The sequence below is a fragment of the Lethenteron reissneri genome, chromosome 52 (assembly GCF_015708825.2).
Source record: "Lethenteron reissneri isolate LAM-NWPU_2019-01 chromosome 52, ASM1570882v1, whole genome shotgun sequence".
Taxonomy (NCBI): Eukaryota; Metazoa; Chordata; class Hyperoartia; order Petromyzontiformes; family Petromyzontidae; genus Lethenteron; species Lethenteron reissneri.
Genome location: NC_083830.1, coordinates 7,226,622 through 7,254,270, shown reverse-complemented (window position 1 = coordinate 7,254,270; position 27,649 = coordinate 7,226,622). Strand labels below are relative to the sequence as shown.

General features: G+C 53.5%; 1 protein-coding gene across 4 annotated transcripts in view; it reads right to left on the bottom strand.

Moving 5' to 3' along the window:
- Positions 1–2,202: 2,202 nt before the first annotated feature.
- The window catches only part of LOC133355812 (forkhead box protein F1-A-like), a 98,734-nt gene continuing 73,287 nt past the window's right edge, over positions 2,203–27,649 (bottom strand). For 2 of the 4 annotated variants that reach the window (XM_061573203.1, XM_061573202.1), the window contains exons 2-3: positions 12,273–13,879; positions 2,203–4,464 (exon numbers count right to left, since the gene is read on the bottom strand). In XM_061573203.1, coding sequence (XP_061429187.1) covers positions 4,301–4,464; positions 12,273–13,563 — 1,455 coding nt within the window. In that variant the 5' untranslated portion in view covers positions 13,564–13,879 and the 3' untranslated portion in view covers positions 2,203–4,300. The remainder of the gene's footprint in view (positions 4,465–12,272; positions 13,880–27,649) is intronic. The other 2 variants (XM_061573204.1, XM_061573205.1) reach the window with 2 other exon arrangements.

Genomic DNA, 27,649 nt, shown 5'->3' with positions numbered 1-27,649 from the left:
ACCCCGCTCGTGCGAATACAACGGGAAGCACTGCGCATCCCTCGCAGATGGAACGGATGGAGTCCCGCACGCTCTGCCCCAGCGCCTCCTGCTGGCGAGGCGGGGGTAAGCACGGCACCTCCTCGATCAGGAATGGAGTTTCACAACATCTGCGTGTGATCCACCCTTCCCCCCCTCCCGCCCCGTTGCCTCTCCAGCAAGCATAGCGAGCGCCACGACCGCCCGGTACATGTATAACGGCGTTCTGGAGGCTGCTGTTCCGGCTGCAGTTAAGCACTGGTTACATATATTGCAAATGTAAGTCTGTACATGTGGGCCTCTGTACAAGTATGTCTATAGATACAACATATATTGCCCGTGTAGGTCTATGCATGCACTGTGCTATGAACAAGGCCAATTTGCCAGAAGCAGTTTCGTTTTAAGGCCACGTGTTTGATTTTGTTTTACTGTACACGTAAATATATCTATCCCCGCCCACTGCCGACAAACCCCGCCTACCGTTTTACATAACCACGGCCACTATTGCATCAGGTGAAAAGCCCCGTTCTACGTTGCCCACATCTCGATGTCGACCACGTGGTGATTCTGTGGCTTATGGAGGCCCATAGCGTGCAAGTGCGAACTCCACATACACCTTATTCTTCTTGGTTCTTTCGCTAAAGTTACGTAGAATGGAAATAATAAAGTAATATTTATTATGTTTTATTATTTTATTATTTCCATTCTACGTGACTTTAGCGAAATAACCAATAAGATGAATCCCTGCAGTCACGAAAGCTTTAAATCGAAAAATACACCTTATTCTTAGGTTTTTTCGGTAAAGTCACGTAGGTAAATTTTTTTAAAGGAAATTAGTCTTTGTTGTGTGTAGAATCTACACAACAAAAAATAAAAATTAAGGAAATTAGTCTTTGTTGTGTGTAGAATCTACACAACAAAAATAATTTCCTTAATTTTATTTTTTTACCTACGTGACTTTACCGAAAAAAACCTAACAATATGAATCCTTGCAGTCACGAAAGCGTCAAATCTAGAATCCACATACACCGCTTCCCAGAGGCAGACTTTGCAGCGACGAGCATCAGTGACCGTGCTGTGCTGATGAGTTCTAATTATGATGAAGCCGGTTCCGCGGTTGTTTCATCACTGGTGCCTGCCAGTCGGTGACATTCACTCAAATTTATTTTGATGCAGTTCTGCAGGAGCTTCTGGTGGCTTGTGCACAATGCACAGAGGCTGCGTGTGCGTTTGTGTACACGTGCCCGCGTGTGGTTTGTAACTCTTATTTTTTCTCTCTCTATTTTACAGATTGGATTATGGCCAGAAGACAAAATCTTGAATTTGTAACGAATGCTTCGGGAGGGACGAACGCATGGGACGCACTTTCGAACGACAACCAGACCAAACCAGGACGTTTTGGCAGCCTTAGATATAGGGCTACAGATAAAGGGACTCCTCTATTTACGAACATTCGACTTTGGATCTTTCAGAGATGCGGACAAAGCTGGTCCGTATGTCGAGTTGCCTGTTCGGACCGAGAGTCGTAAGTTCAACCGCCACGCAATAGATGGTGGTGGTGGCATCTACATCTACAGAACGTGAACCAGCGGTATCTACATCTGCAGGAGATTATACGACTTTTAAAGCAATTCCCCGTGTTTAGTGTACATGCCGTACAACACGTTTGGAATCGACAGGAGTAAAGTTGGACTTACGAACATACACACCTCAGGAATCGAACTCGTTCGTAAGCAGAGGAGTCCCTGTACACCTACTGTACGTGAAGGTCCGTCGATAACGCATCTGCCCAGTAAAACGTGGAACGTTGGGGCCAACGTTGGATAAACGTTGGATGGCTACGCAGTGAACATGGAACGTCAGGTAAACGTTGGGTCAACGTTGGTCCGACGGTTCGGACCCCGTGGCCCAAGGTTGCCCCAGCGTTGCACGGCTACCGAGTGGACATTGAACGTCGGGACAAACGTTGGGTCAACGTTGGTCCGACGGTTCGAACCCTGTGGCTCAACGTTTGGCCGACGTTGGCATGTTTACTGGGGCGTACACCACGTAGAGGACTATAGCATCGAGCTTTTGACAGCGAGGCAAAAACGGCAGCAGGTCACCCACCACTTATAACGGGGCATATTTCCTCCGGACACTTCGAAAAACCACACAACAGATAACACAACACGACGCGAAATAATAAAATATATATCATGTGTATGCGATGAGTGTGTGTGCAATAACATAATTTCAGCAAAGGCACATAATGGCAAACTCCACGCCGATTGGATTAACAAACTGGCGGCACGAGATTGTCCACAATTTGTCCGCGTTGACCTGTGTGGTCACGTGCCTAGGAAAACAACAACAACAATAACAACACGTGACCGTACCGCTTTTGTTCTTTGCAAATTCTACATTCTCTACAGCACACACGTGCTCACAGCACGTGCCTCTCTTGCACGTCTTATATAGTGGGGGGCAGGGGGTGAGGGTGGAGGGGAAGGTGAGGGGGGTTAACAAATGTATATAAAGCAGGCACATTTCTGGTAGGCTCAACCAAGGCCACACGTGGTTGCGTCTTGCAAACTCCCTCCCCTCCCCTTCATTAGCTCCGCCCAAGTTTTGCATAACCACAGCCCACCCAATCCACTTAGCCCCGGTACACACCATTTACATAGAGGGGGGGGGGGGGGGCAACAGCGTACTGCAGTGTATACTTTATAAAGCGAGCAAAATTCCGGCAGGCTCAACCCAAAAGGCCACGTGGCCGATTCTGGCAGTTGCCCCCCTTCCATTGTCACCGTCAGCCCCCGCCTACTTTTGCATAACCACGCCCACCCAGCCACTAGCCCCCCGCCTGCCCATATAAGGGGAGGAGAGGCGTGACCTGTCTATAGCTCCACCCACTGCTGTGTAGGGCCCCACCCACTCTGCCAACTACGCCCAATGCTTAAGGTAAGGCTGTTTTTGCCCCCCCCCCCCCCCCCATATTTAAGAATTCGAGCCACATGGCGAGAGGAAGGAAAAACATTCAGACTTTCTTCGCAAACGCTGCACGGGGAAGCTCTGGGACAGACTTCGTGAAACCCACGGGAACTGTCCTGGCCAAACCCAGACGTCTGGTGGCATTGTTCACACACCGTGCATGTGTTTATAATATGCGTTACAGCCGTTTACATGGAGGGGGGTGAGGGGAGTGGTGAGGGTGGCACAGGTGAGAAGGATGGAGGGCAGGTATGGGTATGGTGAATGACTGCGCAGGGTTCGGGGGTAGATAGGCAGGTAGGTACACGTGTGAGGTAGGCCGGTGAGTAGCTGGGTAGATATCCGGGTGAGGCTACTTGCCAGGCAGGTGATTGGCCAAAACAACGAGTGCCTGGCTGGGTGGGGCGGGCGGGGAGGCAAGTTATCGAACAGTCACACAGGTGAGCGACCCTGCAGACAGGCGAGTAGGTGGGGAGAAACGTTATCGGCAAGGCAGACAGGTGAATGGCTGGACGGGCAGGTGAGTGACAGTCCAGGCAGGTGATTGACCGTATGTACTGGTGACTAATTGTCCGTACAGGTCAGTGCTTGGGTGGGGGGCGGTGGGGGGGCGAGGGGGGCGAGTGACTATCCTGTCCATACAGGTGAATGGCTGGGTGGGCAGGCGAGTGGTCGTCCATACAGGTGAGTGGCTGGGCGGGCAGGCAGGTAGGCAGGTGAGTGAGGATGCCGTCTTTCCGCCACTCAGGTGAGTGGCCAGGCAGGTAGGTAGGCAGGGGAGTGAGGATGCCGTCTGTCTACCACTCAGGTGAGTGGCTGGGCAGGTAGGTAGGCAGGTGAGCGAAGGTGCCAGCTGTCCACCACTCAGGTGAGTGTTCAGGCAGGTAGGTAGGCAGGTGAGCAAAGGTGCCAGCTGTCCACCACTCAGGTGAGTGGCCGGGCAGGTAGGTAGGTAGGTAGGCAGGTGAGCGAGGGTTCCGTCTGTCCTACACTCAGGTGAGCGGCTGGATAGGTAGGTAGGTAGGCAGGTGAGCGAGGGTGCCATCTGCCCAGCCACTCAGGTGAGTAGCCAGGCAGGTAGGTTAGGTAGGCAGGTGAGCGAGGGTGCCATCTGTCCACAACTCAGGTGAGCGGCTGGGCAGGCAGGCAGGTAGGCAGGTGAGCGAGGGTGCCATCTGTCCACAACTCAGGTGAGTGGCTGGGCAGGCAGGCAGGTAGGCAGGTAGGCAGGCAGGGGCGGTCGGCCGAACGAGTTGTCCCGACACGCAGGCGGCGAGCGGCGCGTGCTCAGTTGAGGCAGGGCTTCACGTCATGCAGGATAGGCGGGCTGCGGGGAGTAGAAGCCACCTCCGTGGAGGCCCGCGTGTTGCAGGGGGCCCGCCCCCCCGCCGCCGTGCAGGGAGTTGAAGTGGAAGCCGAAATCTTTGTGCTCGCACAGCGCCGGCGACGAGCTCCCGTAGCGAGACATCACTCCTGCGGGGCAGCGATCACACATCGGCATTTTATACGAGCAAGGCAAAGACAAAGACCACCCGTGTAGCCTTCGCAGACTGTTTGGGGCAAGTGCTGTTAGCGAGCAGGGTTCTATGAAGGTCGGCACGGCACACGAGGGGGTGGGTGGCCAGCACCACGCTCGGCCGCCTTTGTCTCGCCAGTGACGATGTGTTACACACTGCACCAGGTACTCATTTGAGGCTGAGTCGACCTAGGGGAGGCCCAGGACCGGTTCAGGTAATCGTCACCGGTGTTGACCGTGAGCGGGAATCTAACTCGGGATGCCGGGTTCGTAGCGCAGTGCACTGACCGCTACACCACCGCTCCCCGCACACACACAGACTTGTACACACACACATTGACACACGTGTAATCACACACATACACGTACGCACGTGCACATATTAAACAAACTTTTACTGGTCGGAACCACCTGGTTCCACCAGCCCACTGGGGATTATTGTGTCCGTCGTGCATCCAAAAATGGGAGGGGTGGGGCTGGGTGTAGAAGGGAGGGTGGGGAGGGGCTGGGTGGGGAGGGGAGGGGAGGGTGGGGAGGGGCTGGGTGGGGAGGGTGGGGCTGGGTGGGGGGTGGGAGGGAGGGGTGGGGTGGGGCTGGGTGGGGAGGGGCTGGTCACCCCGTGGTGCCCTTATAAAACTCAACGTTTAACCTACTCACGCCGGCTTGTGCCCGCCCTCACAGTCGGCCATATTTGCGGAATACACCACGCCGCCGTTGACCCTGGCCATTGACCGAGTAACCCAACGTTCCTACCAGTTCCCTCCGCAGGAATGTGTTGTTAGCCGTGGCCATACCACGGGTAGGTAGGGGGGGGGGGGGTAGAATCACGGATGTAAATATCTTGGAGAAAAGGGATCGGAGAAGGAAAAGAGAGGGGAGGAATAAATGGATGAGTTCGAGGATTGATGGGAAAGCAGAGGTCGCAAACGGGTTTTGATTCCTTACCCGTACCCGTACCCGGCCGGGTACGGGTACCCGTTCCGTACCCGTACCCTACCCGAAATGAGTGACAAACGGTTACTCACCAGTGACGCACGGCCTACCCGTACCCGTACCCGGCCGCACCAGGGTCGCAAACGGCTACCCGTACCCGTACCCGGCCGGGTACGGGTACGGGTAGCCGGGTATCGGGTAGGGTACGGGTATCGGGTACCCGGTTGCGACCTCTGTGGGAAAGTAACAGAGCGAGGAGGATGAGGAGGAGGTCGCTGGGTCAGGGCCTCCACGCTGAGGAGCGGCGTCTGTTTTAACAGTGGGCGGGGAGAGGGTTTCAGAGTGGGTGGTGGCCACAATAGAAGCCACGTGATGTACGGGAGCCTTGTGCTGGTTTAGACAGAGTTCTATAGATGAGAGGGGGGAGGGGTTCAGAGTGGGGGGTGGCCACAACAGAAGCCACGTGGTGTACGGGAGGCATCAGCTGGTTTAGACAGAGTTCTATAGATGAGAGGGGGGAGGGGTTCAGTGTGGGGGGTGGTCACAACAGAAGCCACGTGGTGTACGGGAGGCATCAGCTGGTTTAGACAGAGTTCTATAGATGAGAGGGGGGAGGGGTTCAGTGTGGGGGGTGGCCACAACAGAAGCCACGTGATGTACGGGAGCCTTGTGCTGGTTTAGACAGAGTTCTATAGATGAGAGGGGGGAGGGGTTCAGAGTGGGGGGTGGTCACAACAGAAGCCACGTGGTGTACGGGAGGCATCAGCTGGTTTAGACAGAGTTCTATAGATGAGAGGGGGGAGGGGTTCAGTGTAAGGGGTGGCCACAACAGAAGCCACGTGATGTACGGGAGCCTTGTGCTGGTTTAGACAGAGTTCTATAGATGAGAGGGGGGAGGGGTTCAGAGTGGGGGGTGGTCACAACAGAAGCCACGTGGTGTACGGGAGGCATCAGCTGGTTTAGACAGAGTTCTATAGATGAGAGGGGGGAGGGGTTCAGTGTGGGGGGTGGCCACAACAGAAGCCACGTGATGTACGGGAGCCTTGTGCTGGTTTAGACAGAGTTCTATAGATGAGAGGGGGGAGGGGTTCAGAGTGGGGGGTGGTCACAACAGAAGCCACGTGGTGTACGGGAGGCATCAGCTGGTTTAGACAGAGTTCTATAGATGAGAGGGGGGAGGGGTTCAGTGTGGGGGGTGGCCACAACAGAAGCCACGTGATGTACGGGAGCCTTGTGCTGGTTTAGACAGAGTTCTATAGATGAGAGGGGGGAGGGGTTCAGAGTGGGGGGTGGCCACAACAGAAGCCACGTGATGTACGGGAGCCTTGTGCTGGTTTAGACAGAGTTCTATAGATGAGAGGGGGGAGGGGTTCAGAGTGGGGGGTGGCCACAACAGAAGCCACGTGGTGTACGGGAGGCATCAGCTGGTTTAGACAGAGTTCTATAGATGAGAGGGGGGAGGGGTTCAGTGTGGGGGGTGGCCACAACAGAAGCCACGTGATGTACGGGAGCCTTGTGCTGGTTTAGACAGAGTTCTATAGATGAGAGGGGGGAGGGGTTCAAAGTGGGGGGTGGCCACAACAGAAGCCACGTGATGTACGGGAGCCTTGAGCTGATGTGTCGTTTATTTTGGCGATGCTGCTGCTGTTGTGGCATCACACGCACAATGTCCACAACTCAACACGTTTCGTCAAGAGCAACACCGTGGCCTTGAAAGAAAGCAATAGGCGACGTTTTAGAAGAACATTGCGCGATTCATTCGGATATCTCGAGTGAGCAGCGCCCTTCCCCCCCACCCACCCCCTCCGTGTTAGAGAACGGCCAGCGGAAGCAGAGATCACAGAGCTACCACTGAGTTCCATGCTTCGAGTGACCCACTCTGGTTTCACGCGCAGTAGAGGGCAGCACTTTCACACCCGCCCCGCCATATGAGAGTCGGGTGACCGGTTAAACCCCAATGTTGAATATTCGGAGATGGAAATTAGCGAAATTAGGAGCAGAACCAAACGGAATGTACAGTGAGGGAAAAAAGTATTTGATCCCCTGCTGATTTTGTACGTTTGCCCACTGACAAAGAAATGATCAGTCTATAATTTTAATTGTAGGTTTATTTGAACAGTGAGAGACAGAATAACAACAAAAAAATCCATAAAAACGCATGTCAAAAATGTTATAAATTGATTTGCATTTTAATGAGGGAAAAAAGTATTTGACCCCCTCTCAATCAGAAAGATTTCTGGCTCCCAGGTGTCTTTTATACAGGTAACGAGCTGATTAGGAGCACACTCTTAAAGGGAGTGCTCCTAATCTCAGCTTGTCACCTGTATAAAAGACACCTGTTCACAGAAGCAATCAATAAATCATATTCCAAACTCTCCACCATGGCCAAGACCAAAGAGCTCTCCAAAGATGTCAGGGACAAGATTGTAGACCTACACAAGGCTGGAATGGGCTACAAGACCATCGCCAAGCAGCTTGGTGAGAAGGTGACAACAGTTGGTGCGATTATTCGCAAATGGAAGAAACACAAAAGAACTGTCAATCTCCCTCGGCCTGGGGCTCCATGCAAGATCTCACCTCGTGGAGTTGCAATGATCATGAGAACGGTGAGGAATCAGCCCAGAACTACACGGGAGGATCTTGTCAATGATCTCAAGGCAGTTGGGACCATAGTCACCAAGAAAATAGTTGGTAACACACTACGCCATGAAGGACTGAAATCCTTCAGCGCTTGCAAGGTCCCCCTGCTCAAGAAAGCACATATACATGACCGTCTGAAGTTTGCCAATGAACATCTGAATGATTCAGAGGACAACTGGGTGAAAGTGTTGTGGTCAGATGAGACTAAATGGAGCTCTTTGGCATCAACTCAACTCGCCGTGTTTGGAGGAGGAGGAATGCTGCCTATGACCCCAAGAACACCATCCCCACCGTCAAACATGGAGGTGGAAACATGCGTTGGGGGTGTTTTTCTGCTAAGGGGACAGGACAACTTCACCGCATCAAAGGGACAATGGACGGGGCCATGTACAGTCAAATTTTGGGTGAGAACCTCTTTCCCTCAGCCAGGGCATTGCAAATGGGTCGTGGATGGGTATTCCAGCATGACAATGACCCAAAACACACGGCCAAGGCAACAAAGGAGTGGCTCAAGAAGAAGCACATTAAGGTCCTGGAGTGGCCTAGCTAGTCTCCAGACCTTAATTCCATATAAAATCTGTGGAGGGAGCTGAAGGTTCGAGTTGCCAAACGTCAGCCTCGAAACCTTAATGACTTGTAGAAGATCTGCAAAGAGGAGTGGGACAAAATCCCTCCTGAGATGTGTGCAAACCTGGTGGCCAACTACGAGAAACGTCTGACCTCTGTGATTGCCAACAATGGTTTTGCCACCAAGTACTAAGTCATGTTTTGCAGAGGGGTCAATTATCAACACCGTCGCTGCCTTGAGCTGCGTCGCCTCAACCCCCGCACACGCTCACGTCGCTGACTGCATCGTCGTCCGTCCGTTCCTCTATCGCTATACGTCGCCTCTCAGCCTTCACTACCACCCACCACCACTACTACTGCTACTACCACCACCACCCACCACTACTGCTTCTACTACCACCACCACCAACCATCCACCACTACTGCTACTACGACCACTACCACCATCCACCACTACTGCTACTACCACCACCACCATCCACCACTACTGCTACTACCACCACCAGCACCCACCAATACTGCTACTACCACCACCACCCACCACTACTGCTACTACTACTACCACCACTACTATTGCTACTACCACCACCACCACCACCCACTACTACTGCTACTACCACCACCAGCACCCACCACTACTGCTACTACCACCACCACCCACTACTACTACTGCTACTACCACCACCACCACCCACTACTACTGCTACTACCACCACTACTACTGCTACTACCACCACCACCACTACTACTGCTACCATCACCACCACCACCCACCACTACTGCTACTACCACCACCACCACCCACCACTACTGCTACTACCACCACCACCCACTATTACTGCTACTACCACCACCACCACCCACTACTACTGCTACTACCACCACCACCACCACCCACCACTATTGCTACTACCACCACCACCACCACTACTACCACCAGTACCCACCACTACTACTGCTACTACCACCACCACCCACCACTACTGCTACTACCACCACCACCACCCACCACTACTGCTACTACCACCACCACCACCCACCACTACTACTACTGATACTACCACCACCACCCACCACTACTGCTACTACCACCACCACCACCACCCACCACTACTACTACTGATACTACCACCACCACCCACCACTACTACGACTACCACCACCACCACCCACCACTACTACTACTGATACTACCACCACCACCCACCACTACTGCTACTACCACCACCACCACCACCCACCACTACTACTACTGATACTACCACCACCACCACCCACCACTACTGCTACTACCACCACCACCACCACCCACCACTACTACTACTGATACTACCACCACCAGCACCCACCACTACTGCTACTAGCACCACCACTACTACTACTACTACCACCACCACCACCACCCACCACTACTACTACTGATACTACCACCACCACCACCCACCACTACTGCTACTACCACCCGTTAAATCGCTTCGATGGATTGACGTCGTTTCGATATTCATCGTCGCCGTCGCACCTTTCAGAGAACGCATCCCCAAAGTAAACCAGGGGTGGGGGGTTATTTCCGTACTCTGATATTTAGTTTTTAAAAAAATCATAATCGCATCTCTCGCAGTCGCTGGTGATCCACAGTTGTCCAAACCTTGGCAAGGCAGCCAGCCAGCCAGGCATGCGGCGACGCTATCAACAATTGCCCAAGCTCTGCGATCCTCTACGTATATATATGTGTGTATATTGTATATTGATACGTGCTCAGCCAATCAATGGAAACCGGAGCACCTGGAGAAAACTCAGGCGTCAGAGAGACGGGGAGTGACACTCTATCCCACGCAGAAGGCACAGATGGATATTAGTCCGCATTTCTGCTGTACCGCCTTCTCCCGTCAGAGTCAGGGCATGAGCTTCTCATCGATACCCGCCCCCAACGGAGAGGAGAAGGGAGCTTCACACAGCATCTGTGTGTGATCCACAAACCCCCGGCTGCTGCTTCTGCTGCTGTCACCATACCCAGTGCCGTGTCAACACAGTGTTATGTGACACACACACAGTGACACACACACACACAGTGCTGTGTCACACGCACGCAGTGCCGTGACACACACAGTGCTGTGTGACACACATACAGTGTCACACACACACACACACCGTGTCACACACACACAGTGTTACACACACAGTGCTGTGTGTCACACACACAGTGCTGTGTGACACACACACAGTGCCGTGTCACACACACACACAGTGTCACACACACACAGTGCTGTGTGTCACACACACAGCGCTGTGTGACACACACGCACAGTGCCACACACACACAGTGTCACACACACAGTGCTGTGTGACACACACGCACAGTGCCACACACACACACAGTGCCGTGTCACACACACACACAGTGCCGTGTGACACACACACACACACAGTGCCGTGTGACACACACAGACAGTCACACACACACAGTGACACACACACAGTGCTGTGTGTCACACACACGCACAGTGCCACACACACGCACAGTGCTGTGTCACACACACACACAGTGCCGTGTGACACACACACACACAGTGCCGTGTGACACACACAGACAGTCACACACACACACAGTGACACACACACAGTGCTGTGTGTCACACACAGTGTCACACACACAGTGACACACACACAGTGCTGTGTGTCACACACACGCACAGTGCCACACACACGCACAGTGCTGTGTGTCACACACACGCAGGCAGTTGCCACGTGCAGCAGCAGCAGCATTGTAGCCACCGCGCGGCTATAAACAGAACGAGGTTCATACTAAGAGGGGCCAGGGTCTTGAGGTGTTGATTGTTCGTGGTGGGTGGGGGGGTAGATTATACATGAAGCTCGAGTTGCAAGTCCATTAATACCCCGAGTAACCTTTAACGTCGTTTCGCAGATACGTCGCCATATCAACACCGTCGTTACCTTCACCTGCGTCGCCTCGACCCCCACACGCTCACGACGCTGATGGCAGCATCGTCCGTGCCTCTCTCAGCCTTCACCACCACCACCACCCACCCACCACTACTACCACTACCACGCACCCACTACTACTACCATTACCACCCACTACTACCACCACTACCACCCACCCACCACTACCACCACTACCACCCACTACTACCACCACTACCACCCACCACTACCACCACTACCACCCACCACCCACCCACTACTACCACCACTACCACCCACTCACCACTACCACCACTACCACCCACCACCCACCCACTACTACCACCACTACCACCCACCCACTACTACCACCACTACCACCCACCCACTACTACCACCACTACCACCCACCCACTACTACCACCACTACCACCCACCCACTACTACCACCACCACCACCCACCACCACCACTACCACCACCCACCCACTACTGCTACTACTACCACCACCACCACCCACTACCACCACCACCACCCACCCACCACTGCTACTACTACCCCTGTCAAATCGCTGCGATGATTGGCGTCGTTTCGATATTCGCCGCCGCAGCATGTCGGTGCGTGTCCATTGCTCTCCATCCGTCAAATTCCACATTCCCAGGCCGGGGACCCCCACGGCGCACTCCCCGACCGCCGAACTCACCCGAGAGGGCTCCGGGTGGAGGCTCTCGCACCGTGGCGTGAGCGCTGTACATGTGCTCGGGCGACGACGACGACGAAGCTGCCACCGACGCTGCCGCCGGGTTGAAAACGAACGGGTTCGGCGCCTGCTGCTGGTGACTGTGGTGGCCGTGGTGGTGAGGGTGGTGGTGGCCCGGGTGCGTGGCGGGGTGGTGGTGCGTGGCGGGGTGGTGGTGGTGGTGGTGATGGTGGTGAGAGTTGTGCCACGCCTGCTGGCCCGACTGCCCCCCTACTCCACCACCGCCGCCGCCGCCGCCACCACCGTACGAGCCACCGACATCGAGTCCCGAGGAGACCACGGAGCTGGCGAGCTGCGGGTTGAACTCCACGTAGGGCAGATGCGCGGACGAGGACTCTGCACCCGTCGCCGACGAAGCCGATGAAGCCGACGTCGAGGCCCCCACCGCCTGTTGCTGCTGCTGCTGCACGACGGCGGAGAGGATGGAGCCGTTGCCGGCAACGCACGGATCGACGCCGGCCAAAGCCTCCTGCAGCGATTGGTGACCCCCCACAGCGAGGCCGCTGCCGACGCCGCCGCAGCCGTTCGCGCCGGGGTACTGGAGGCCCCCCATGGGCGCCTGGAAGTCGAACACGGAGTGGTTGAAGGCGAGGCCGTTCATCATGCCGTACATGGGCTTCAGCGCCTGGCACTTGCGTCGGAAGCCGCGCGGGCGACGCCGGAAGGAGCCCTCCTCGAACATGAACTCGCTCGCCGGGTCGATGGTCCAGTAGTGGCCCTTGCCCGGGCGTCCGAGCCCCTTGGGCAGCTTCACGAAGCACTCGTTGAGCGACAGGTTGTGGCGCACCGAGTTCTTCCAGCCCTGGTAGGCGCCGCGGAAGAAAGCGAAGCGGCTCTGGAGGAACTGGTAGATCTCGCTGAGGGTGACGCGTCGCGACGGCGCGCTCTGGATGGCCATGACGATGAGCGCGATGTAGGAGTAAGGGGGTTTCTCGGGTCTCCTCGAGCCCGCCGTCGTCTTGCGCGCCGCCGATTTGGAGGAGGAGGAGGTGGTCGTGGCGGCGGCGGCGGCGCAGCCGGCGGACGAAGAGGAGGAGGACGAGGAGGAGGCGGACGACGGAGGGGTTGGGAGGCCGCCGGGAGGAGCGTGGCACGCGGGCTCCGAGGAGACGCCGATGTTTGGGGGCGGCCCCGTCACGGCCGTGGCGAGGTCGGCGTGCGAGAGCGACGAGGAGGAGGAGAGGGGGGCGCGGAGAGGCCCCGCGAGGCGAGACGCGGGGTCCACGGTAGCCATCGCAGCGGGGTGCCTGGTGATGGGAGTGCGGGTGAGTGAAGCTGATGGATGGGCAGGGGAGGGGGAGATGGTGGGTGTGATGATGATGATGTTGTTGTTGTTGTTGCTGGTGGTGATGCCAATAGTGGAGGCGATGGCTCTGATGATATTGATGAGGGTGGAGCTGATGATGATGTTGTTGATTGTGACCGAGCGGGTGGTGGTGAATCTGTTAGTCAAGATGAAGATCGTGGAAGTGATGAGTATGATCGAGATATCTGCTGCTGATGATGATGGTGATGATGATGATAGAGGCGCACAAGCGAGAGGAAGACACCTGCGCAGGTAGGAGACAATGGACACACAACACCTGTTAGCGCTCCATGCGGATGCAACCTACACAGCCAATGCAACAAAAATACTCAACTAGTTTGTATTTTATCGGGCAAGCAAGGCACACTGAGAGCTCTTTATCAGAAGAGGCCTGGCCATCACAAGTGATAGCCCAACGAAGTGGCTTTCATCATCATCATCACGTGGAAATGTACAGCAGCCAAATACACTGAAGCGTGCGTTGCTGATTCAAAATGTGGAGGTGGAAGATCGCAGGAGCCAGGATTCTCAGGTAGTTGGGGGGGGGGCTACCCCTCCAGCAATTAAACAATTATAGAAGAGTTACATCATGGGACCTCCTTTGCCAGTAGCAAAATATACTAATAGGGTTTCTCCCCTTTTTTTCTGGCAACAAAAAACTGACACCTTTTGCAAGGAATCATGCTTACATTAACCACAATACTTGCAGTCAAATGCAAACAAAAAACAATACTCTGATAATTTATGCATTGTCTTTGGAACTGATTGGTCCACACCAGAGACAGCTTTCTATAGAGCCTAGTCTCATATGGTGTTCGACCAGATGACGCCAAAAGGCGTGTTGTGTGATCGGCATCGCGCTCGTTGAAGGTGTTGATGCCTTCAGGGAAGTCGTGTGCTGTATACGCAACTGCGCACTATTCCGAGTCGCTTGTTGCCAATTATGGACTCAGACTATTGTCCTATCATCTCATATAGTCCCTGGCACGTAACAATATGCTACACAGTGGCAGTGGGGGTCGCAGTTCGTGCGCGCGGTGTTGTCGTGCACACACGTGCGTTCGGGCGCGTGTCCTGGCGTATGCGTGGTGTTGAGTGAAGGATGTCTGTGTGTGTGTGTTAATGAAACCCGCAATGATTCGATTTCGATCGGATCATTGGGGGGCACGTGTCCCCCCCGCTCCGCTAGTGACCACGGGGAGAGAGACACGCAAACTCCAAATATACAGCAGCAGGCGTCAGGGTCGGGATCGAACCCACGAACTCCTGCATACCAGGCGAGGTAGTTAACATCTCCTAGCCACCGTGATGATGATGATGATGAGAGAGACACGCAAACTCCAAATATACAGCAGCAGGCGTCAGGGTCGGGATCGAACCCACGACCTCCTGCACACCTGGCGAGGTAGTTAACATTTCGCCACTGCTGTTCGTCGTGGCCGGGAATCAACTCCCAGCCACGGAATATGGAACAAGCCCCACACACGTACACCCTGACAGACACGCGCGCACACAAAGACAAAGATCACATCTGTTGCTGTTAGCGAGTAGCACCTATGGAGAGGCGAGACCGGCACACAGGAGGGACTGACTCATCGTCACCGGTCGAGGTGGCATGCGCTCAACCCCGATACGTCCCGCACGCGTGCGGACAAATGACATGTAAGCTTCACAACAACAACAACAAAAACACTCGATTGTATAATCTTGATTTGAAGCTTTCGTGACTGCAGGAATCCATACTCTCTGGTTCTTTCGGTAAAGTCCACGTAGGTAGAAAAAATAATACTGGTAGGAACCACCTGGTTCCACCAGACCACAGGGGATTATTGTGTCCGTCCGTCGTGCATCAAAAAATGGGAGGGGTGGGGCTCGGTCGAGAGGGGAGGGTGAGGAGGGGCTGAGTGGGGAGAGGAGGGTGGGGCTGGGTGGGGAGGGGAGGGTGGGGAGGGGCTGGGTGGGGAGGGGAGGGTGGGGCTGGGTGGGGAGGGGAGGGTGGAGAGGGGCTGGATGGGGAGGGGAGGGTGGGGCTGGGTGGGGAGGGGAGGGTGGGGAGGGGCTGGGTGGGGAGTGGCTAGGTGGGGAGGGTGGGGAGAGTGGGGCTGGGTGGGGAGGGGAGGGTGGAGAGGGGCTGGGTGGGGAGGGGAGGGTGGGGCTGGGTGGGGAGGGGAGGGTGGGGCTGGGTGGGGAGTGGCTAGGTGGGGAGGGTGGGGAGAGTGGGGCTGGGTGGGGAGGGGAGGGTGGGGCTGGGTGGGGAGGGGCTGGGTGGGGAGGGGTGTGTGGGTTGGGTGTGTGGGTTGGGTGTGTGGAGTGTGCGGCTTATCGGAGCGAGTGTGCGCGAGTGATTTTTTGTGTTTCGAGACTTGGGGGAGGGAGGGAGTCTGGGGAGACAAAGGCGACCGGACGTGGGGCTGGCCACCCACCCCCTCGTGTGCCGTGCCGGCCTTCATAGGTGCTCGCTAACAGCACTTGCCCCTACAGTCTGTTAAAGCTATACGGGGCGTCTTTGCCTTTGTATTTGAAGTGGTTAGCGCTATGCTGCGCTAGAAACCCGGCTACGACCACGAGTTCGATTCCCTCTCACGGCCAACACCGGTGACGGTTCATCTGAACCCGTCCTGAGCCTCCCCTAGGTCGACTCAGCCTCAAATATTTACCCGGTGCGTTGTGTAAACATCGCCACTGGGGGAGACAAAGGCGGCCCGGGCGTGGTGTTGACCACCCACCCCCTCGTGTGCCGTGCCGGCCTTCAGTAAGCGCTACTCGCTAAACAGCACTTGCCCCAACTGCCTGCTCAAGGCTACACAAGGGGCCTTTGTCTTTGTGTGTGGTATGTGTGTGTGTGCTGCTTGCGTGGTGTGTGGTATGTGTGTGGTGGGTGTGTGCCAGAGAGACTGTGCGTGTGCATGTGGTGCGTGTGTGTGGTAAGTGTGCGTGCCAGAGCGAGTGTGTGTGGGGTGCATTGTGCGTGTGTGTGCGTGTGTGTGGCGTGTGTGTGCGTGTGGCGTGCGTGTGGTGCGTGTGTGTGCTAAGTGTGCGTGCCAGAGCGAGTGTGTGTGGTGTGCGTGTGGTGTGCGTTGTGCGTGTGTGGCCTGTGTGCGCGTGTGTGCGGTGCGTGTGTGATACACGTGTGTGTGCGTGTTGCACACGTATGTGTGTGCGGTGCCTGTGTGGTACACGTGTGCGTGCGTGTTGTACACGTGTGCGTGCGTGTGGTGCGTGTGTGGCGTGTGTGTGCGTGTGGCGTGTGGTGCGTGTGTGTGCTAAGTGTGCGTGCCAGAGCGAGTGTGTGTGGTGTGCGTGTGGTGTGCGTTGTGCGTGTGTGGCGTGTGTGTGCGTGTGTGCGTGTGTGCGGTGCGTGTGTGCGGTGCGTGTGTGTGCGTGTGTGCGCGTGTGGCGTGTGTGTGCGTGTGTGCGCGTGTGGCGTGTGTGTGCGTGTGTGCGGTGCCTGTGTGGTACACGTGTGCGTGCGTGCGTGTTTCAACGGTCAAGTCTGTTTCGTTTAACCCAACGCGATAACTCGAGAGAGAGCGAGAGGGGCCCATCGGAGTTCTCGTTTGCTAAGCGTGACCTGGGGCGTTCGGACTGCCGTTGTGTGTTGCGAGCGTACGTACGTGTGTGTGTGTTAGGCAAGGCTGCGTTGGCTGGGTCACGTGGCCCGCATGCTCAGCCACCGCATGCCTAAACAGATTTTGTTCGGCCGGATCGAGGTGGGCTAGACGGGCGCGGCACGGGCTAGAGAAGAGATGGAGTGATGTGGTACAGGAGGACGTGGAGCTGAGTGGACTTGCCGACGACTGGTACCAGCGGTGTCAAGATCGGCCTCTGTGGAGGAGGCTCGTGAATGACGCTACTACTGGGCAGTTGGAGGCAGTCGCCCTCCAGCAATAACGGAGGGCAGAGGAGCGACTCTCACAACAACGAGCATAGCGCCGGGTGGCTAAAGCACACCAAGTTGGCACAGTAGGGGGCACAGGTGGTGCATCAGCCACTCATCTCAGTCAGTCGACCCGTGGCATCTGGGTCTGCCCACATGACCTCCTGCCAGCGGGCGTTCGACACTTCACGTGGCCTCAAGGTGCACCTAGCCTGGCACAAGCGCTGTGGTCACGTCACTGCCACTTAGTGGCGAATGGCGGTGGTTGTTGTTGTTGTGTTGGTCTGTGTGCAGTACTATGTTGAACTTCTCTCGCACCGTGCGTGACCAACCGTGCCAATCGGAGGTGTCTGCGTGACAATAAACGGAACACACAAAATCTGGGATATTTGTTGTTGTTGCTGTTTTAAGATTGCAGTTGTCATCTTTGGAACATTCGTTCAAATATGCGTTGTCGTCTCAATCCGTGCAGGGCTTCTTGGTCGACTTTCCTGTTGAACGGATTGGAGGTGACCACCCACAGGAGGAAGAAGAGAGGAAGAAGAATAAGGCAGAGCATCATATTCTTAGGTTTTTTCGGTAAAGTCACGTAGGTAAAAAATGTAAATTAATAAAAATAAAATAAAACAAAATAAAAATCACGACGCTTCGGAAGCAACACCATTATATATACGAGGTGGTATTTCTTGTGATCTCTCATTTACTTGATACAGCTGTCGTGGCTGTGACGGTTCCACCTGAAGACGGAAGCTTGTGTTGCTTCCGAAACGTCGTGATTTTTGTTTTATTTTACTTTTATTAATTTAAATTTTTTTACCTACGTGACTTTACCGAAAAAACCTAAAAATATGAATCCTTGCAGTCACGAAAGCTTCAAATCTAGAATAGGCAGAGCATCGATATTCGGTATTCACGGTGAGTTGGAACAGATGGAACAGATGGAGACTGATCCACGGTTTGCCATACCACCTTCTCCCGGCTAGCCGGAGTAGATGGCTTCTCCTCGACGCTCGCGGACGGTGGGTGGGGAGGAGTGGAAGGAAATTTTTGACAACCATCTCAGTGTGTTTCACCAACCCTCGCCATTGCAACCAACACGGGCCAAAAAAATTAACCCGTAAAAACAAAGTTTTTCACTATAAATTTATTATTCATTTCTGTTTTTCTTGAGTAAGAGTTTCATTTTTATCACATTGGTATTTTAAATTAAATATGAAAAAAAAAATTTCCTAAAAAGTGGAACATTTTGGGAAAAAATTTTTACGAAAATAAATTGTCACGCACAACGAGTCTGTGTGCAAAATGTCAGCTTGATTGGATCACGGGAAGTGGGTTAAAAAACGACCGAAAGATTTGCACGGTCGTAAGCGCGCAAGCAAGCAAGCAAGTGAACTTAATATAAAGGATTTAAAAACAGGAGCAGTTCTAAAGAGGTGATCCGTAATACAAGGTGGTTTTTTTTTCTGGCAAAAGTTGTAGGGCTTTTCGCGACCAAAATCATCCAGAATAGAGATTGTTTTTTTGTAGGGGGTGGTGGTGGTTTAGATCGCGTGAATGTATAAATGCGTCGTTAAACCCGCCACCCCCACCCGGCACAATCGATTAGCAAGGTGAGTCTCGTAAACAAAGAGTGCCAGTCAATTCTGGCTGTCGCCTGAGAAAGCTGGTTGTAATTACTGGCGAAACGTCGTACTCCGATTATAAATGTTGCGGCTTGGCTCTCCAACACAAAGGCGTGCTGTACTAGTACACTACACTATACACTACTATACACTACACTACTATACACTACACTACTATACACTACTATACACTACACTACTATACACTACACTATACACTACACTACTATACACTACACAATACACTACACTATACACTACACTACTATACACTACACTACTATACACTACACTACACACTACACTACTATACACTACACAACTATACACTACACAATACACTACACTACTATACACTACACAATACACTACACTACTATACACTACACTATACACTACACTACTATACATTACACTACTATACACTACACTACTATACACTACACGATACACTACACTAATATACACTACACTATACACTACACTATACACTACACTACTATACACTACACGATACACTACACTACTATACACTACACTATACACTACACTATACACTATACTATACACTACACAATACACTACACTACTATACACAACACTATACACTACAAAATACACTACACTACTATACACTACACTACTATACACTACACTACTATACACTACACTACTATACACTACACAATACACTACATAATACACTACACTATACACTACACTATTATATACTACACTATACACTACACTATACACTACACACTAGTGCTGTACTAGTGACGAATTGGCCACGTTCTGTTTACGTGACAACCCTTACTAATTGGCTGTGTCGGGTGGTGGCGGGTTTAACGACACATTTATATATTTACGCGATCTCACCAAAAAAACCTGTACAATGGATGACATTGGTCGCGAAAGGCTTACTCCGTGTTAACTTAAGAAGTGTGTTTTCAAACCCAAGTGCACAGCTCCCAGTACGCTTCCTAATGTCGGAAGGAAGAGAGCGTTCCAGACGGCCGCAGAAGCAGCGGGGAGCTGTGCACTTGTGTTTGAAAACACACTTCTTTAGTTTCACACGGAGTAAGCCTTTCGCGACCCACATCATCCATTGTACAGGTTTCTTTGGGTCAGATCGCGTAAATATATAAATGTGTCGTTAAACCCGCCACCACCCGACACGGCAGTTCGCGCGGGTACGCCGCAGTTCGTGCGCGCGCGTTCGGGCGTGTGTTGACCGAGCGACTTGGTTGCACACGACTGGTTGCACGCGACTGGTTGCACGCGACTGGTTGCACGCAACCTAGTCGACCGAGCGACCTGGTTGCACACGACTGGTTGCACGCGACTGGTTGCACACGACTGGTTGCACGCGACTGGTTGCACGCAACCTGGTCGACCGAGCGACCTGGTTGCACGCGACTGGTTGCACGCGACTGGTTGCACGCGACTGGTTGCACGCAACCTGGTCGACCGAGCGACCTGGTTGCACGCAACTGGTTGCACGCAACCTGGTCGACCGAGCGACCTGGTTGCACGCGACTGGTTGCACGCGACTGGTTGCACGCGACTGGTTGCACGCGACTGGTTGCACGCAACCTGGTCGACCGAGCGACCTGGTTGCACGCGACTGGTTGCACGTGACCGGTTGCACGCGACTGGTTGCACGCAACCTGGTCGACCGAGCGACCTGGTTGCACGCGACTTCGCGTCGCCCCCGAAACTCATCTCGAGCCCGTGTCTGTGCCCACTGCCCTTCGTCCGCTCCATTCTTCGTGAAGTCGTGGCGAGAATTTCCGGCCATTAGCTGTAATTGCCGCTTATAATCGCCGCGTCGCTGGCATATCCGCGATGACTAATTCACCCGTGTTTATATTTTTGTTTTGTTTATTTTACATCTTTTTTTGGCCGATCCGGTTTTGCGAAAAATGTCTTTCTAATGTTTGCTGCGGATAGCCGCGATGATTTGGGGGTTGGGGCGGTTGGAGAGGGAATATCTCCTAAACCCACTCCTCCCCCGAGTATGAATTCCATCGCTGCTTTCGTGCGATCTCAATCCTTCGATCGTTCATTCCTCCGCCCGTGTTGACGACTCGATTCTACCAGACACGACGGTCTGTCCCGTCACAACGACCACCACCACCACTCTCTTCAACCACCACCACCACCACTCTCTTCAACCACCACCACCACCCTGTCGAACGACCACCACCACCACTCTCTTCAACCACCACCACGCCGTTAACCCCCACTACACTCTTCTTGGTTCTTTCAGTAAAGTCACGTAGAAGGGAAATAATAAAGTAATACAAATAAAACATTATCAAATACAATTCTCACGACGTTTCGGCCACAACGCAAGCAGCCGTCCTCAGGTGAAGAACAGGTCTGTCGGAAAGACAGCAGTCACGAAAGCTTTAAATCACCACTACACCGTTTATCCAACTCCACCCGCACTGTTCATCCACCACCACTCCGTTCAACTCGTGCTGGTTGTGGCTGGCCGCTTCACGTTATGGGCCTGTGCTTAGCACCTGCACGAGTATTACTGCATTTGTAAATGGCTTTTGATCACGCATCTCCAGATCGAGTCGTGCGTGCGATGGTGAAGCGGTTAGCGCTACGCTGCGCTACGAACCTGGGGCGGATTCCCGCTCACGGCCAACACCGGTGACGATTATTTGAACCGGTCGTGGGCCTCCCCTAGGTCGACTCAGCCTCAAATGAGTACCTGGTGTGGTGCGTAAACATCGCCACTGGGGAGACAAAGGCGGCCGGGCGTGGTGCTGGCCTACCCTACCACCTCGTGTACCGTTCCGGCCTTAATAAGTGCTCGCTAACAGCACTTGCCCCAACAGTCTGTTAAGGCTATACGGGGGATCTTTGTATATATTGAGACCTTGGGATTTTGAGCGCTTCGATACCACCCGTCAGTTTACAAACTCAATTTAACTTTCCTCGGTTTTTTGTTTGTTCTACACTCCACGCACTATAATGGATTAAAAAAGATAAAGGTGCAGCCGAGAAACTGCGCTGCTCGTGCCACTGCTAGCAGAAGTGGCCTGCCGTAGAAGGAGCGTGCGAAGACGGTCGCTTGTGTTGCGATCGAAACGTCGCGATCTATTCATTTCATACCCACGTGACTTCACCGAACGAACCAACGAGTATGGATCCCTGCAGTAACGAAATCTTCAAATCGACGTCTCCTTCGACCAGAGGTCGCAACCGGGTACCCGATACCCGTACCCTACCCGATACCCGGCTACCCGTACCCGGCCGGGTACGGGTACCCATTTTCCCATTTTCGACCCTGGTGCGGCCGGGTACGGGTACGGGTAAGGAATCAAAACCCGTTTGCGACCTCTGCCTTCGACTCGAGGGTGTTGTTGTTGCTTGGCCTCCACTCTGTCACGCGGGCCACGTGTCCAACAGGACCGGGTTTCAGATTCGTCGGCTCGCCGCTTGCACAAATGTCAAGGCGGCTTGCTTTTTTTGTTGTTGGCTTCAAACGCGACGTGAGAACTTGGCACACGCGGTAGGGACCCCCCCCTCCCTCTCCCAACCGCGGTCATCAGCATCAACAAATGGAACCCAACGCGTGGTTTGTCAAGAAATCAAGAAAACACCAAGACACCGTCACGCGTAGGGATTGAAACGCGTTGCAGGGAGTCGTTCGCCGCGGTTCGGAATTGAACTTCTGTGACCGAAGGATGCCGGAGCGCAATACGCCGACCCACTCGAGCTCAAACCCCTCGACGATTCTAGATTTGAAGCTCTCGTGACTGCAAGGATTCATATTCTTGGGTTTTTTCGGTAAAGTCACGTAGGTAAAAAATTAAAATTAATAAAAGTTAAATAAAATAAAAATGAAATAAAAATCACGACGGTTCCACCTGAAGACGGAAGCTTGTGTTGCCTCCGAAACGTCGTGATTTTTATTTCATTTTTATTTTATTTTACTTTTATTAATTTTAATTTTTTACCTACGTGACTTTACCGAAAAACCCAAGAATATGAACCCTCGACGATTATCCATCCCTGCGGTTCACAAAGCCAACGTCGGCTCGAGACTCCTGTAAATCACGTGACTTGTGTGTAGCCACACCCCCCACCACTTAAAACCCCGCCCCCTCTGAAAACAGACGCTGCACCTCCGCTCAGCTCGCTTCCGCGCGCTCCTCCGTTCTCTCTCCGTCTTCCCTCCCGTCTCGTAATCATCATCATCATCATCACGAACTCATCCACAAGATCTTTGTCGGGTCATTATTTCTACCCCCCTCCCTCCTCCCCACCCCTCCCACCCATCTCCTCCTCTTCCTGCCTGGCGCTCCTTTCTTCCTGCATCTCATCTCGAGCCCAGTGCCCTCCTTTGTCCGCCTTGGAGGCGTCCGCCTCGGCATCGCCGCAACCCCTGAACCCGGTCATGTCGCCCCGTTGCACAACTGACTTTGCTCTCGTTCTTCTCTTTTTTTTTACGATCAGTGGAAACAAGAAGATGCTCGGTGTAGTCGGCACTTTGCTTCGTTCATCATTTCGTAATTGTTTTTTTCTATAATAACTTTGCTTTATGTAAACCCCCACCTCTCGCTCGCTCTCTCGCTCTCTCGCACTCGCTCGCTCACTCTCTCGCTCACTTTCTCGCTCTCTCGCTCACTCGCTCGCTCACTCTCTCGCTCACTCACTCGCTCACTCTCTCGCTCGCTCTCTCGCTCTCTCACTCTCTCGCTCACTCGCTCGCTCTCTCTCGTTCTGCACGCAGCCCTTCTCGCAGTCCGACGGCCTCCGACGGGTAGCTCATAACTGCATGATGCAGAGCTCCCCGTCATCTGCCACCGAGCATTTCTAAACACGGGGACTTAAAACGGATCAGTGTGCGCGCGCGAAGCAGAGAAGCGCGCAGAGAGAGACGCACGCGGAGAGAGAGGGAGAGACGCACGTGGAGAGAGACGCACTACCACCACCACCCACCACCCACCACTACGACCACCACCTACCACGACTACCACCACCCACCACTACTACCACCACCACGACCCACCACTACCACCACCACCCACCACTACCACCACCACCACTACCACCACCACCACCCATCACTACTACCACCACCACTACTACCACCACCACCACCACCACCCACCACTACCACCACCCACCACCACTACCACCACCACCCACCACTACCACCACCACTACTACCACCACCACCCACCACTACTACCCCTGTTAAATGGCTTCGATGATTGACGTCGTTTCGATATTCGTCATCGTCGCACCTTTCAGGAACGCATCCCCGACGTACTGCTTGGAACACGAACCCCCCCCCCCCCCCCCCCACTGGCTCCGTCAGTGTACCTTGGAACACTAACCCCCCCTCCCGCACTGACCGGCGTGGTGAAGTATGGTCGAGCAATCCCCCATGACCGACACAGCGTGGGGGGAGGGGGGGGGTTTCGTCCCACAATAGTTCGCACCCCCGATTAGCATGGATGGCTGCGTACGGTGCGAAATAAGTTTAACACACACACACAACTTTCACGTCGTTTCGCAAGTACGTTGTCATTGTATTATGATGATGATAATGCTGATAAAAACACGGAGTTCCACTGAGTGAGACCACAGAGAGAGAGAGAGGCACATGGGTTAGAGAACGCACGCAGGTGAATAACGCCATCATATCGATCTCCATTCAACAGTGGATAGACCATGATGATGATGTTGATGCTGATAAAAGCACGGAGTTCCACTGAGTGAGACCACAGAGAGAGAGAGAGAGGCACGTGGGTTAGAGAACGCACGCTGGTGATTAACGCCATCATCATATCGATCTCCATTCAACAGCGGATAGACCATGATGATGATGACGCTGATAAAAGCACGGAGTTCCACTGAGAGAAGAGCACGTGGATCACAATCAGAGCGGGCTTGACCCGAACACGACGATTGTCGATTTCTCAGAAACACAGCAACACCAAATAGCGATAACGAGACGGGCGGCCGATGATTGAATCACCTCCGGTGAGCGTGGTGGGCTACGTGCGGTGCGAAAGAAGTTTATCACACGTGTGCACACAACTACGGTTCCGCGAGAGGAGATGGAGAGAGGAACTCCAACGATAGTAGACTCAACGATTTGTTTTTTTTTATTTTACCACTTAAGGCCCCACTGAGGTGCCGCGTAGCTAAAAAAATTCAGAAGCGACCTGGCCATCACGAATGATGGCTCACACGAAGTGGCGTATCGTCCTCATCATCGTCATCATCGTCATTATCATCGTTATCATCATCGTCGTCGTCATCATCATCGTCGTCATCGTCGTCGTCATTATCATCGTCATCATCGTGATCATCATCATCGTGATCATCTTCGTCGTCATCGTCACGTGAAGAAATGTAGAGCAGCGGCCAAACACTCTGAACGCGAGGCGTTCATTCTCAATGTGGAGGGGAAAATCGAGGAGAGAGACACAAATACACAACAGCAGACGTCAGAGTCGGGATCGAACCCACGACCTCCCGTATACCAGGCGAGGTAGTGAACATCTCCTAGGCATCGTGGCGAACATGTTGTATGTCGGTGTGCTGGGTGGGGGGTGCCCCCCTTGCATTCGCGCTATAGGCGACGACTTTGGGGGTCTGCTGGCGGTGCTGCTGGTGGTGGTGATAGTGGGGGGCTATGTGGGCAGAGAGGGGCGGGAGGGCTGTTAGTTGAGCAATCTCTCTCAAGAGCCCCTGCTCAACTCGTTCTCTGCAATCTTCATATTTGTTTTTGTGTGGTTTGTTTTTGTCGTCGTAGTTGTTGCTGCTGCTGCTGTGCTCACACAGCGCCACGGATCACCCCGTGTGAAATAAGCGGGCAAATTTTGCTTAACGGCATCATCATCGTTGTCATTATCATCGTCGTCGTCGTCATCATCATCGTCGTCATTATCATTATCATCGTCATTATCATCGTCGTCGTCGTACGCAGAACGACGTTCGCACCGTACGTAGCCAGCAGCGGTCATCAGAGGTGCCGGAGAAAAAAATAATAATCCGTGTAACAAATCAAACAAGCGTCAACTTCTTCCGTCCATCAGTGGATAGACCGTGGCTGATGCTGATGATGGTGATGAGGGTGATGATGATGGTGGTGATGGTTATGATGGTGGTGGTGATGATGATAGTGGTGATGATGGTGGTGATGGTTATGATGGTGGTGGTGATGATGATAGTGGTGATGATGGTGGTGATTATGATGACGATGATGGTGATGATGATGGTGGTGATGATGATGGTGATGATGATGGCGATGATGATGATAATGGCGATGATGGTGATGATTGTGATGATAATGGCGATGATGATGATAATGGCGATGATGGTGATGATGATGATGGCGATGATGATTATGGTGATGATGGTGATGATGGCGATGATAGTGATGATGATGATGGCGATGATAGTGATGATGATGATGATCATGGTGATGATGATGGCGATGATGATGATGGCGATGATGATCTTAATGGCGATGATAGTGATGATGATGGTGATGATGATAATAGTGATGGTGATGATACGACTGCAACTCGTCTCGCGCCGCTCCGCACCGGTCCCTCCCCCACCACCAACACGGCCACTAAAGTTCATGACTCGTGGTCACGCGCCCTTGAAAACTGCCCCCACCCCCCACCAGCCCCCCCCCACTAGCCCCCACCCCCCACTACCGCCCACCCCCCACTACCGCCCACCCCACCCCCCACTAGCCCCCCCCCACTAGCACCCCCCCCCCACCACTTGAGCAATTAAGCGCTGATTGATGGATGAGCGGGGCGACGGGGAGAGCTGTTGGTCAAGGTCGGGTGAGACCCCCGTGGCTGGCCGTGTTTTACTGCGCGCCTGTGTGTGTGTCTGTCTGTGTGTGTGTGTCTGTGTGTGTCTGTGTGTGTGTGTCTGTGTGTCTATGTGTGTGTGTGTGTGTCTGTGTGTGTGTGTCTGTGTGTGTGGCTGTGTGTGTGTGTCTGTGTGTGTGTGTGCCTGTGTGTGTGTGTGTGCCTGTGTGTGTCTGTGTGTGTCTGTGTGTGTGTCTGTGTGTGTGTCTCTGTGTCTGTGTGTGTCTGTGTGTGTGTCTCTGTGTCTGTGTGTGTCTGTGTGTGTGTCTCTGTGTCTGTGTGTGTCTGTGTGTGTGTCTCTGTGTCTGTGTGTGTCTGTGTGTGTGTGTCTGTGTGTGTCTGTGTGTCTCTGTGTCTGTGTGTGTCGGTGTGTGTGTCTCTGTGTCTGTGTGTGTCTGTGTGTGTCTCTCTGTGTCTGTGTGTGTCTGTGCCTGTGTGTGTGCATGTGGCTCTGTGTGTGTCTGCGTGTGTGCCTTTGTGTGTGTCTGTGTGTGTGCCTGTATGTGTGTGCCTATGTGTGTGTAACTGTGTGTAACTGTGTGTGTAACTGTGTGTGTCTGTGTGTGGCTGTGTGTGTAACTGTGTGTGTAACTATGTGTAACTGTGTGTGTCTGTGTGTGTAACTGTGTGTAACTGTGTGTGAC